This window comes from Carettochelys insculpta, chromosome 28 (genome assembly GCF_033958435.1).
Source record: "Carettochelys insculpta isolate YL-2023 chromosome 28, ASM3395843v1, whole genome shotgun sequence".
Classification (NCBI taxonomy): Eukaryota; Metazoa; Chordata; order Testudines; family Carettochelyidae; genus Carettochelys; species Carettochelys insculpta.
Window position 1 is genome coordinate 3,449,141 of NC_134164.1, and position 14,534 is coordinate 3,463,674.

The window sequence follows — 14,534 nt, forward strand, 5'->3', positions numbered from 1 at the left end:
CTCTCAGCTTCCTCTGCAATGCCGACAAAGTCAAACTGGGCTGAAAGATTAATTAGGATGGTCTGACAGAGGTCACACCACCACCTTCCATAATATAAATGCTTTTTATTTTAGCCACCCTTTGGATTTCCAAACAACTTTCAAAAACCTCAGTGCCCAAGGGAAGTGCTAAGATGTGGTTCTGAACCCTCGTCAAATTCAGAACCTGTGTAATTTCACTGAGTTCAAGGGAGCTGTATCCCCTTTGGCCAGGTATATGTTTAGACCTTGGTGACGACAAGATCAAGGTATCCCGTGGAAGGAGAGGAGAAGAGATGGATCAGTATAAAAGCACAGAAAAAAAGCTGGGCCTCATTGGATTTCATGACCTGACAGGGTCCATTTCCCACAGGGAAAGCACCAGTCTGTAGACTGGCAATAGCCACTTTAGACCAATCACTAAAGTGGGAAAAAAAGCACATTACAAAGGATTAAGTTAAAGGTATGTGACAACCTTACTTGGTTTTCTTTTCACGTCTAACAGTTGCATCTTCCATACCCTAGGTACTCAATATCAACACCAAAAAGTTACTGTTCACACTATCCCTGTGCCAATCAATGACACATCTCCCTTCAGTGTGCAAACACTGCTCTGTGCCCTTAAAGCACAATATGGAATGAGAGAGAGATCTACAAGCCTCCAGGCCCCTTCTGACTTTGGTGGAAGGGGGGCAATCCGTTCAAGTGTCACGTCAGAAGAGCTGGATGATGTACATACAACTCTGCTCAGTTCCCTTTTGGGTTCAAAAGTACATTTCTGGCCTTGTTAACGGCTTGTTCCATGCCTTTGCAGAGGGACAGCGTGCCGGCTGAATCACTTTTAAAAGCTACTGTAAAAGTTTGCAGGCTACTTTCTTGCCCAAAAGGAAGAATTTTTCCACCTAGTCCTGCAAATGTGCTTAGAAGCCCAATGGGCGGGACACAGAGATGTAGTCTTGTCAAACCAAAGCTAACTAGGCTATTTTGGGGATTTGTACAACTCTACAAAATGCTACCGCCAGAAAAACACACATATTTTTATACATTTATTTTTAGAACTTGCCGAAGTACAATTTTCCAGTCTGCAAGGATGACGACGTTTCAAGGGTGGAGTAGGTCTTCTACGATCCTGGTTAGAGATGCCTTTTATAGCTACATTGCATGTAAAGTGGAAATCACAGGGAAGATTACTTACTAAGCAGGTCTGCAGGTTTAAAGTCACTAGTTCAGGGCAGTGTGTTCCAATGTATTTGAGAGCTTCATCTTCAAGCTGGAAAGAACAATGTATAGATTGAAACAGCGTTATATTTGACGTAGTCCATGTGTGAAAATATGAATTACTACTCTGAATTTTCACTGTGGTAGGGGGGTGGGAAAGCCACTCAGTTCTCAAAATGTGTAACAGAAATAAACAAGCATTTACAATCTATCTTCCACTGTCTCAGAGACTGAGAATCAACAGATTTGCAAGATTTACTGATTCCAACAAATTATGCTCAGGTCAAAAATACAAGATTAACAGACAGAATGTAAGGTGAAAACACTCAATTTTGACACATTTTGCTTCTAATAATTAATGCTTCATAGGACTCCTGTGTATCACCCTTTCCTCTCCTCTTTATTCACTTGTGAAAGTGCTCCTTAAAAAACTTTGTTTTCCTTCAATGCAGGAGCCACAAAAGCACCCAAGTTGCTTTTGGCTGCTAAGAAAAAGTCATTGCCAGTCTCACATCCAGGAGAGCAGATGGCAAATAACTGATAACAAGGATCTAGTCCCACCAAATATTTCACGAGTCCATAAATAACCAGAAGTTCAAGCTGTTTTTCAGTGAGCTAAATTCTGAAAATAGGCTTGGATTGTTAACCCTCTTATCAGTCATGTATATGTCTCCTAGGCTATTAAAAACCACAGTAACATAAGCTTTGGAAACTACTGGCAATGGTCCCAATATTTGGGTTTGTTTTGCACACAGTGATATATGTACTATTGCTGTGCTCAACACACTCAACATTTATTGCTTTCCATGCTCATGTACAATGGGAAAGTAACCACTGAGCTCCACACGTCAGCAGCACGTAAAATACTGACCCTGTCACAGGGTAGGGGTGAGGTGGAACTAAAACCATACCTCCTGCCCCCTGACACCCCACAGTTTCAAGATTTGAGCAACTATGAACCAAGTACATACAAGAGGATGACTTACAGGTTTATAATAGTTAGACTTTAATTATGCAGGGACAACTCAGCACATGACCTTCCTAAGACAGAAAAGCTCAGCTCCCCATGCTGCTGCTCTTTCATGTTCTTCTGCTTCATCTGCATGTGCATTAGGCACCAAAGATTGCCCCCCCCCCCCGCCTTTTAATTAAGGAGAAAGGGGATTTGTTCTCTGGCAAAATTTCTCACACCTTCACTGCTCTTCGCAAGCTGGATACCAGTTTTCTGCCTAACTATCATCCTCTCACCCCAGAATCGGCAGCTGAAGTAAATCTTATGCTTAGAAGTACTTTGGGATGTCCTACGGATGAAATATTGTATCAGGTTCTACAATGTCATTTGGACTTACCCAAGAGCATGTCTGTCTGCACAACACAGTCATACATTCAAGTCCTACATCAGAACTTGGTTCGTATCTACTGCTATGAAGAAGAGTACTAAAGAAGCTGTCCTTGGTACGATATTAACCTGCAATCCCTCTGGCTTGTTTCTGGCTAGCAAGCCTTAGGATCCATAACCTGCATATGAATCCCTTTCTTGTTTAAGATTTAAATACTCAGGGCAAATTTCAGTTACTGCAGAGCTCACAGCTATAACCCCTGCCTAAATAAAGGCACAGAACCATCCATGAGCATGAGTGTTATGTGAATTTCAGTCTAGTTTGAAGCATGGGTACTGTCATGGCCCAACATGTAAAACAGTAAGATTAAAGAAAATTAACCTGAAACAAAGGGAAATAGAAACTTCAGCATTAATGTTTTATATTTGAAAGTGTCAGGGTTGAAGATCCATCCATGCGGTACCTTCAGAACCTACTACATCTTGTTCTGAATACAGTCCAAAGAGTAACATGGTACTTCTCAGAAACGATGGTACTGTGTGTCTAATTTCTCGTAGGAAAAGCTTTGAAAGGAGACAGTTATAGGTCTATTCAACATTAGCCAGCTGGGAAATGACACACAGGAACTTTTATCATGTGAAGCCAAATGCAACTCCAGCTGGGCTTTCTACTACTGTCTGGCCCATCTAAAAAGGGCCAGAATTAAGTCTAAGGACATGGCCAGGATGTTTTTATCACTCATTAAAACAAACGTTAATGAGTGTGGCTTTGCTCACTACAGCCCATGAAAAGGGGATGGAGAAAGATTAAGATTCCACTACAAGATAGCTTTCGTTGTTCAGCCCTTCATGGTGGACTCTAAGCTAGTGTAGTTTCAGTACAGCATTTAACGTCTCCTTGGTAGATCTTGAATAGTTATTTGTATAAGGCGATGCTGGGAAATACAAGATGCACAATACTTCACACTCCTTGCTGTAAGTGAGCTGAATGCATAAGAAACTTGTATTTAGTTTAGTAAACGTGTTCTCCATAGTCATACCTGCGTACAGCCCTTCAGAAACAGGGCTTTGAGTCCTCCACAACCTCTCACCAGAGCCTGGATGCCATCTTTAGTCACTTGGTCACACCAGGAGATATTCAGCTGTTCCAGCAGTGGGCATCCCTCACTTGGGAGGCAAAAGGAAAAGTGGGTGGAAACAAACCCTGCTTCACGCCCAATCACAGGAAATTACAGTTTTTGGACTCCAACTGAGCACTGGAAATTGTACCCACACTCACATGGAATATTCATTTATTCAACATAAAAATCTCCAGATGAGAGCAGCTCTCAGGTGATAGGCTCAGAAACCAGTAACTCAATAGTGGGCACTCAGAGAAAAGATGGCTGATCTACTGCATCAAAAGGAGATGAGAGGGCTGTCATCCACCCTCTTGTGCACAGACTGGAGCATTCACAGGGGTATTGCAGAAGAGGCCTAGGTACAGTCAAACCAACCAATTTCAATGGGCTACATTTTTGAAACACATCCTCTGATTTATCAGACACAAATTTGTGCTCAAAATAGCTGCTGGCACAAACAAAATGTACACATTTGATTTGCAGTCAGGTAGACATATATGTAAATACTATCGACTCTGATTGCAATTATTTGCAGGCTCAAAACTGACCCTAGAAAATTGGAGGCCAGGTTGAAGCCCTAAAAAGAAAGCCAGACTCAAATGGCTGAAAGCCAGCTATAAAAACAAACAGCTCTGTTTTTATAGTACGATTCCTTTGATACCTCAATGCAACCCCTTCACTACTATTTCCCTTTAAATTAGTCTTTCTATATTTCATTCTCCTTAGCTAGATCAATTTATCTATATTTAAAACTCATTTTACTCCCTGCCATTATTGTCAGTGTCTTCTTTTGCTTTCTTTCCCTGTCCCAATTTCTTGTCACTACTGCCTGTCATTCCCTTCCATTTCTAGATTACTTGGCACATACACTCAGTAGGATTAAGTAGTTACCATGTCACCTAATCAGTTTAAGACAAGTAATCATGTGCCTGTCTATTTTGCAACTGCAGGACACTTTCTACCTATGCAGTGGGAATTATGTAATTCAAAAGTCAAATACTAACAAAAAGGTATTTACAACGCATGTTACTGAAAACTCTGCCTGCCACTTAAATACAAGTCAAACCCTCAGCGCAATCTTATCTCATTGTTGCTAATCATCCAGACAAAATACCTTCCAGTTAGCTCCTGACTCTTTACAGACCAGGCAGTACTAACCAGCAGAACTCAGCATTCATATACAGTGAATGCTTTGCTATCCACCACTCGATTCACTAGAAAAGTGCAATTAAGTGGCATTTCTGATGTCTCCCCATACAAATCTTCAGTCTAGTAATTGGGACTACTACACTGCATAACCTTGTGCACTTGCATATTCTGTGCTCTACTTTTATGCAAAAGACAAATGGCCCTGCTGGAATCAGGGACTTTGTCAACTTCCAGAATGTGTCATAGGGTCATTACACATTCAGCCCAATCGCCTACACCTTCTACAGCTAGTGAAAATTGATGCTGATATTCATGACCCTCTGGCACTTCTGAATCATCAGAGAAAGATTACATTATGTTCAGTATATTTTTAGTATTAAGTGTATTTGCAGTGATCTGGGTGTATGCCTTGAGCTGCCTACCATGATATGGTGTGTCGCAAGATAAACTACTGTACAGAAAACTTTACCTGTATACACCTAAGTGCTTCAAGAAACGAATCACTTATAGTATTTGTCTACTATTTTATACTGTATTTTATTGTATTCTAAGTCTTTGAAAATTGCTATTCCATTGGTGAAGTATCACAGAACACTAGAACTGGAAGGGACGTCAAGAGGTCATCGAGTCCAGTTCCCTGCCCTGTTGGCAGGACCAAACACCATCTAAATCATCTCCAATATGTGTTTATCTAACTTGCTTTTAAGCATCTCCAGTGATGGAGATTCCACAACCTCCCTAGGTAAATTATTCCCATGTTTAACCACTCTGTAAATTCGGAAGTTTTTCCTAATGTCTAATCTAAACCTCCTTCGCTGCAGTTTAAGCCCATTGCTCCTTGTCCCATCCGCAGAGGCCAAGGAGAACAATTTTTCTCCCTCCTCCTTGTAACCCTCTTTGAGGTACTTGAAAACTGTTATCTCCCCTCTAAATCTTCTCTTTTCTAAACTAAACAACCCCAGTTCTTTCAGTCAGAGCTCATGTTCTCTAGACATTTAATCATTCTTGTTGCTCTTCTCTGGACCTTTTCCAATTTCTCCACATCTTGCTTGAAATGTGGTGCCCACAACTGGACACAATACTCCAATTAAGGCCTAATGAGCGCTGAGTTGAGAAGAAAAATGACTTCTCGTGTCTTGCTCACAACACTCCTGTTAATACGTCACAGAATCATGTTTGCTTTTTTGGCAACAGCATCACACTGGTGACTCTCATTTAGCTTGTTGTCCACTATGACCCCAAGCCCCTTTCCGCAGTACTCATTCCTAGACAGTCACTTCCCATTCTGTATGTGATATGGTATAACTCTCAGTTAACCAGAATATTGGATTAATGGCCACCCTAGATTTCCCCAATATGTCAGAGAACAGAGTTTTTACTGCATTAGCTTCGGATTGCAGTTGCAGGAATCTATGCACTCGTTTCAAACTCCACCATGGAAGTTCAGAGAATAGCGGGCATTAAGCAACAAGCTATGGAGAATTCAACAGGTGCACAGGATCTCCATGATGTCAGTTCCTACCTCAGTGCTTTTAGAGATAGGTTGGTTATGGAAGTGCAGGAAGCCAAATCAAGGTGCCTGAGTTTAGAGCAGAACTTACTAAGGCTGGTACATGTCCTGAAAGAGAATTTAAAAAAAAAAAAAAAAAAAAAAAAAAAAAAAAAAGTCAGACAGTACATTTAGCTAAAGACATACACAGATATGATCATATTTTTTCCATCATTCTATGTGCACAAATATATTAATGTAAACCCCCACTGAAAAAAGTAAAAGGATGGAGAATACACCATGAGGCTGTATTGGAGGCAGGTTGGTGGGGGACAGGACAGAGAAAGTACTCTTACTAAGCAGCCCATGTGTGTGTGTAGATGAAAAAGCTTTTCTTTGTATTTTGAATCAGGCAGCTTTCATGGATGGATTTGGTTGCTCAAAACCCAATGCTGAAAGTCATTCTATAGGACCCCTCTAACATCTGCATTCAAAGGGGACAATCTGACTCTTAGATCTGTACCTTCTACCCTATTTTCCCAGCTTGCTGCTCAAGATTGCTCTCAAAGTCCTGAGGAACCACCAAAAATGGATCAAGCACCAAGCCTCACATGATCTAATGTGCAATATTCACACTAGAAACAGGAGCTGATCGCTGGTAGTGTCTAGAGTAGCTGGAGCACATCCAAGGGACCTTGCTGTTTACCTGTGACTTGTCTCCTAGACAGTAATGGCAGGGATTTCACCTACCTAAGGATTAATTTCTGAAGGACTAGCAACAAAATCAGGTTGTGTGTCCCCAGTGCTGACTACAGACAACTATGTACTGGGGACACCTCCTGTTCATTCGTTCTCTCGTTCTCTCGCTCTCTCTCTTTTTTTTTTTAAATCAAAGCTTTAGAAATGATTACTCAACTAGTACAGTGTAGTCCTACACAAATGCCTATGTAGGAAGACCCAAAAAGGCCTGAAAAACACTGTGGGAGACAGCCAGTGATATCCCTTTAAAAAAATCTTAGCAGTGAGGCCAAGCTGGAGGCCAGCAAGAAACTCAGGTTCCATTGCCAACTTGGCTATCTAGCTCCATTAACTGCAGAGGTAGAGTCTCTGATCCTGCAATGTTATGAGCAGCTGGGCCTGGAAAAACACAGATGAGCTATGGTTTTGACTCACAGGACTGTATTAAGCTTATAAAACTATTAGCAATGCAAGCTCCCCCACCACACCCTGCAAAACCAGTTAGCTGCTCCATAACTGATGCTCTTCAAGAGGGGTTGCCCATGCCCACTCTACATTAGGCGTGTGCGCTTATCCCATACACCAGTGATGGACGTTTTTCCCTCGGCAGTATCTGTAGGGGAGCAGCTCTGGCACTCGTTGGAATGGTGCGTGGCTCCCCACCCCTCATTTCCTTCTTGCCAGAAACTCTGACAGTGGGGAAGGAGGGTGGGTCATTAAAGGGACAGAAGCCGCACATGTTGAACAGGAACAGGTCTTTTCTTCTTCAAGTACTTGCTCACGTCCATTCCACAATAGGTGACTCCAAGCAGTATCTGTGGGGGCTAAGGGCAAGCAGGCATTCACATCACAGCTGCATAAATTGTAACAGCTCTCCTGAACCCAGCGACATCTTTGGGCTGATGAGCAATGGCTTAGTGCGACTGAAGATGGAAGACAGACATCCTCAGATCAGGATGTACACCAGGAAGATGCCTGTGCTCTAGTTAAATGGGCTCAGATAATCAACGGTGGCAGTCTGATCTTTGCCAGCTTGTAACAGATACGTAAGCAAGAGTTGATCCAGCTGTATCTCCTCTGCAAGGAAACTAGAAAGTACTTCATCCTATCTGCTGTAGCAAAGAAGAGCTGTATCAATTTGCAGAGAGGCTTGGCATACCCCAAATAAAAGTCCAAGGTCCTCTGGAGGGCCAGGGCATGCAGACATCTCTCTGTTGCTGTCTTGTGTGGCTCAGGACAGAACACAGGCAGGAAGAGGTTCTGGTTCATATAGGACACCACCTTTGGCAAGAAGGCCAGGTGGGATGCAGCTGGACCTTGTCTTTATGGAAAATTGTGTTCAGTGGTTCTGAGGTCAAGGCCTTGATGGCAGAGACTTGTCTCACTGATGTCACTGCCACCAGGAAGGAAACCTTCCAGGACAAGCAGGAAAGACAGCAGGAGCCCCCTAGCTTGAAGGGCTGGCCAGTGAGCCTGGAGAGGACCAAGTTAAGGTCCCACTGTGGGACAGAGGATAAGGGAGTCATACCTCTGCATAAGCCTTCTGAGGCGCTTTGGGAATTTGACTGACTTCATGAGGAAAAATGCAGCGTGATCCTGGCATCAGCTGGTAGAACAAAGACGGCCACACGATGTACTCCAATGGAAGCAGGCGTTAGGATCCTGGTTCCTGAACAGCCTGGAGAGCATCAGGAATCTGTAGCACCTGAAGCTGACAGAGGCCAACCTTTGTTTCCAAGCTTCCAGGTAAGGAATGGAATGGTCTGCACCACTCAACATGGGCTGAGGCCCAACTTCCTGAATGGGAAAATGAGCTGCCCAAAGCAGATCTTAGCTCACCCCAAGACATGGCTTTCGCCTTGCGGGGAGTAGGAGATCATCCCCTACTGGCCTTCTTTGTCTTCTCATCTTGGACCAGGGCTGGTGTCAGCCTGTTGTGCCCCAACGCTGTGATGCTGGGTGCCACCCAAACTGGCCCCAGCGGTGCTCATATACATGCAGCACTTGCCACTTGTGCCCTTCCCTGAGGCACCTGGAACAGCTACTATGCAGATTGCTGAAGAAACTAAGGGTGGGAAGATCCAGCAGCATTCCTTACATCATGCCACATGGGTGCCACTCTAGAGGACACCAGAACTGCTCCCCAGTGAATGCTGCCAAGGAAAAAACTTCTGGCATGAATGCATGTGGCAAGCACACAGACAACGTGTAATGAACACGAGCAAGCACTTGACATAGGAGGAGTATTTCCACCTGCTAATAAATAACTCATTCCTACACATCTTTGCAGGCTACTGTTAGTCTTTGCAGCATGTATTGCCATCTCCAGTGGAAGGCTACATGGAACATGACCAGTGACTAGCCTACATTGTTTGCCCCCTTAAGTATGAATTGCTTTTAAAAGCTATGGCAACTATGATGCTTTGAAGGTAATAAAGAACAAAAATTAGACAATGTGAGGTAAAGCTATTTTTGAAACAATAGATGCTATTTACATCAGAAAAATATGTAAAAAGGATTCCTTCAGCTTTTCGACCACGATGCAAATTAATTTAGTCAACGTCACCACTACTTTCCTAGGAAGAGTAGTTTAGGCCCTCTGTGATGGGGTTCACTGGGCAGAAGGGGTTAAGCTAGTGTTCTTAGCTGTGGAAGCCCCACCCTCCCGCCACTGTTGGGCACGCTCTGACTATTATCGTATAAAAGGGAGTAGAGTGGCACAGCTCAGTCTGGGCGGACTGCTCAGGAGGAAGCTGGACCACATGAGCTGGAGACTGATACCAAACAAGCACCATCACCCCTGCAGACACCTGAGAGAAAGCACAGCTGACACAAGAGGTGCTCACAGACCCCAGAGACCTCCACCAACAGGAAGCAGGTAGGGACAGGACCCAGAAAGGGTACCTGATTTGTATCACCCACCCGAGTCAATTTTGGTGGGATTCCCTGTTGACCAAGTAGTAAGCTACTTTGTCATTGGTAGGGTGATGAGTCACCCTCACGCCTGCCTCCCACAGGGTACAGTCCACTGGGCCACACTACCACGTTTTCGACTCTAGACAGTGGACCACACTGCCCTACGCCTAGGGGCTGATGAGTATTGACTTTGACTCTAGTACCAGGCCAGGCAATTGGATTGCTGGACATGACCTCAGGGACACGACGGTGGGGCTATTGCATTATTGCTCCACCCTCGGAGACTAGGGATGAACAGACCCCGGGACACATTCACACTTTCATTTTGAGAAAGAGCTGTACTTTTAGATGTAGAATCTACAGGTCACTAAGCGGAGAAAGAGCACACATATAACATGGTTCTTCCCTGTCTCAGCCCCTCATATATGGCTACTCTAGGAAACACAGGGATCTTACAATGTAGTAAGTGATGTTATTGTGAGTTACAAGGAGAACTTAACAGGAAGATAGCGCAAGTGGCAGAGAAACTAGATAAAACTTTGATACATGCCTATTTCAAGGCAATCTACACACTATAAAGCATATCTGAACAGCTCTTCACAGGAAAAAAAATCTCAAAACTATGTAGAATTAATGGAAAAGGCACAAAAACTCAACCGTCTGCGCTCAGCAATGTGGAAATATGATTTGAGGTACATCATTAACACAGCTCTCACACATTTTACTGATGACATCTGAGGTCCTTGGATAACGAAGTATTAACCAAACTATACACACTCATAGCATTTATTAAAGGAAGTCAGGGTTTATGTACAGGCAGGTTGATTGTTACCAATTCTTTTTGCAAAAGGAACCTTCTTAAAATACATGCCCTAATTTCTTCCTGGTCAGGACTATTGTGCATAAGTAAACTGTGGGGAACTTCCTCCTCACCCCCCCGACTTTCTGGAGTAATGCCTCTCAGCAATGTCTTCAAAAAGAGAGGGCCCCTTACAGCAAGACAGGTAGGTAGTCTTTTCATACTGGGGTTCCTCAGAGATCCATGAGAATAAAACTGCAAAGCCATGACCCCCCGCCACATAGTCCTCCATCATCCCAGCCCCACAAAAAACCCCAAGCCAAAACACCAACATGAAAAAAGGGAGGGGAACCTCCAGACACTGGAATTTAGAAGACAGACTCCTTTTAAGGGGAATCAGAGCTGCTTGAAGTATATGAGAGGTGGCAGATGAGCACAAGCCCCATAAATTAACAACTGTAGCTGCTCAACGTGCAGAGACATTGCAGTCTCCATAAATTCTGACCTGGAAGAGCAAGGAGAACATTGCTATTCTGTTCCACTTCGGAGCAAGCCTTACTGTTCTAAAGTGGACACTTTAGCAGCCCTTTCTGCATGAGTCATACCTGCCTCAAAAGAATGATTTCTTCAACTACGTTTTCCCCTTTATGTCAGCCATCTGATATGATCATCTGTCTTGAAAATAACAAGTGAGCCACTCGAAGTAAGAGGCTTCCTGATGGCTTCAAATTTTTATCAGACCATGACAAGTCATACCAACTGGAAGTAGACCCCTTACTCATACCATTTAGAAGACAAAACTAAGATAATGGGGTAGGACAAAAGAGAAGAATTTGGAACCACTTGCTTTCACTAATTTGAGACAGAGTTCACGTACATTAATAATTTCCAGGGTTAATATTCCAACATTGCCCCAACAAACACTTGTTACTTACGTATCTGTGATCTTGGTGCAGCCATTTAGGTTCAATACTTCAATATTTCTGCAGTTCTGTGCAAATGTCCTTCATTGGAAAAAACAACATGTTTTTGAAACAGATGCTTTATTCTCAATATTACAGAAATAATTTAAAACCACAGGCACTATTTATCTTGGGCAAATAGTTTATCCTCCCCACCAGCCTTTAACACAGATGCATCTCTCAAGGACAAACAAACAAACAGGCTACTAAACGCTGGGCTTAAAGGGCAATGCAGAGCAATAATGAGGTGTTACCTGTCTCTTCTCTTTGGCACTCTCTCAGCCCAGGAATAGGGAACAAAGCCAAACCCCCCCCCCCCAATATTGCAACACCATCAGGTTGAGTCTACTCCACTATTTTTAAGGAGGACTAAGAAAAAAGGCTTATATTTCAAGCACAAATGATATGCTTATTGTTCATCGTTTACTGAAGCAAATATTTTGGATACATATTTATTACTGGTCTCACTCTAGCATGTTTGAGTGGATCAACATTCCAGCTCCTTGAGGTGCAGAAAGAACCATTCTTTGCTTCATAGTTAGGGGTGGGAAGAAGCCATACCACTACCTTAATGCATTGTCTCCAACTCCTAGACACCCACGCAGGCTTAGCTTTCGCAAGAAACCCCCGCATCTTTTAGAGATATTCTCCACTACTCGACCCTGTAAAAATACAGGAAAAGAATTCCACTGATGTAACTTTTGTTTCCACAATCTCTTTTTTAAAAAGTTAAATTTAAAACTCTAGATAAAAACATTTTGTATATTATTCTAAGGATAAGAGCTCTGAGCAAACAATTACCATCAAGGCACCAATACAAAACTGACTGATTCAACCTCTAAAAATGGACAAGAACAATTACCTAAAACTAAAGGAAGGCAGCTGAGGGTAAGCACTAGAAAAATCCCCAGGAGTCAGAACTACAGGGCAGTACAAAAGACCTTCCAAGAGATGGCTGAAGCATTACTGCTGAAGAAATGCAACATATCACAAAAACACTACCCCAATGAGGGTTTTTAACAGGCATGTGCTGTCATGAAAGGTGTACAGATTTTTGTTTTGAGGGGGCAGAATGGAGATTAATAGCACTGGGGAACGTTCTTCTCTCACAGAGGCAGCATTTCAATTTTCCTCTTGGATACCTGGAGGAATACAGTTTGTCATATTTCACATGAGCTCTCTCCCCAGAAGCCCCAGGGAAACCATGAATTTTCTACAAGGTCATCTCCTCTGGATGATGACCAAGGAGAGGAGTGACAGACTATACAACTCCATCATAAGAGTGGACATACTGGGTCAGACCAAAGGTCCACCTAGCCCAGTATCCTGCTTTTTGACAGTGGCCAATGCCAGGATGCTCCAGAGGAACAAACAGAACAGGCAATCATCAAGTGATCCCTTCCCTGCCACCCATTTCCAGCCTCTGTTTGTCAGAAGCTAGGGACACCATTCCTACCCATCCTGGCTAATAGCCACTGTGATATCAGCACACACTGATTTAAAAGTCCCGTAATATTTATTCTCCTCCTCTTCTTGTTGGAGAATGGAAAAATCACTTTTAAGTGTTAGCCACAAAAAGTTTGTCTTATGAAATTTTAATCCATTGCAAACCAAAAATGCATTTGAATGTTAGAGTAGCTACAGAATATTGGCATCATCTATGAGGGCTGTCAACGTGATGAAGCCCTCACATTTACCTTCCTTAAGGCTCTCTGAAATAAAGCTACTCTTGGAATGCCAACTGCAGCTATGATGTGCTGCCAAAGTGCTACAATGGCTAAGAGAGGAAAGATAAATCCAGTGCTGCAGTTAAGAGGAAAGTTAAAGAATTTTAAACCATATATATGTTTATATAGGCCCCCAGTGGCTTCACTATAGCTGTGAATGTGTTTGGGATTACAGAGAACTCAGATCTGTTTGAAAGAAAGCATGAAGCTTTTAGGAGTTTACCTTCCTGAATCAGAGAGGTAGCCATGTTAGTTAGTGTTAGTCTGTAGCTTCGAGAACAGCAAAAAGTCTTGTGGCACCTTATAGACTAACAGATATTTTGGAGCATGAGCTTTCGTGGGCAAAGATCCACTTCATCAGATGCGTCAGTGACCCTTGATGAAGCGGGTCTTTGCCCACGAAAGCTCATGCTCCAAAATATCTGTTAGTCTATAAGGTACCACAAGACTTCTTGTTGTTACCTTCCTGAAGACATACAGCATTTAAGACATAAGGAGCTGAGAATATCCTTTTAGGAGAGGGAACAGCAGCATTTTGCATCATCTAAGTCAACGCTAATGGACAAATATGTATTTAGTACACCCAGATAAGAATAGGGAGACTTTAAATCCATGTAAAACTGCTCAAGAAGTCTAGTTTAAATTCACAACATTACTCTCCTCTTCTTACATAGTCTAGATAAGGCAGCACAGCTAAAAATTTCTTTCCTCATTTTCTGCTTTTCCTGTGGATCAGGGCAATGTCGATGGTCTCCCTGCACCTGTGCGAAAGTAAAGTCTGATCCCAGCAGAGAACTAGGAATGCTCTCAGTTTTACTTTTGCCCTCAAGGAACAGGCAGGTGCCTTAAGAAGCACTTGCTAGAGAGAGCAGGCCACACTTGTCTCTCTCCTTCAGAACTCTCAGGACACTTGCCAAACACAAATGAGCCTTTAGACGAAAGTTTTTGGGTGTGCAATTTGCCACAACATTAAGAGGGCAGCTCCTTTATGACTATGAAATGCTTAGAGCTGCCTAGCAGAGAAGCACTGAAACACTTCTGTCCACAAACGCTGTGTA

The 14,534-nt window shown here is 43.0% G+C and overlaps 1 protein-coding gene across 2 annotated transcripts in view; it reads right to left on the bottom strand.

Annotated features, from left to right (window-relative positions):
- FBXL20 (F-box and leucine rich repeat protein 20) overlaps positions 1-14,534 on the bottom strand; it is a 72,056-nt gene that overhangs the window by 15,208 nt on the left and 42,314 nt on the right. For both annotated transcript variants that reach the window (XM_074978768.1, XM_074978769.1), the window contains 5 exons: positions 12,317-12,411; positions 11,723-11,791; positions 6,368-6,463; positions 3,616-3,742; positions 1,214-1,288 (listed from right to left, as the gene is read on the bottom strand). In XM_074978768.1, coding sequence (XP_074834869.1) covers positions 1,214-1,288; positions 3,616-3,742; positions 6,368-6,463; positions 11,723-11,791; positions 12,317-12,411 — 462 coding nt within the window. The remainder of the gene's footprint in view (positions 1-1,213; positions 1,289-3,615; positions 3,743-6,367; positions 6,464-11,722; positions 11,792-12,316; positions 12,412-14,534) is intronic.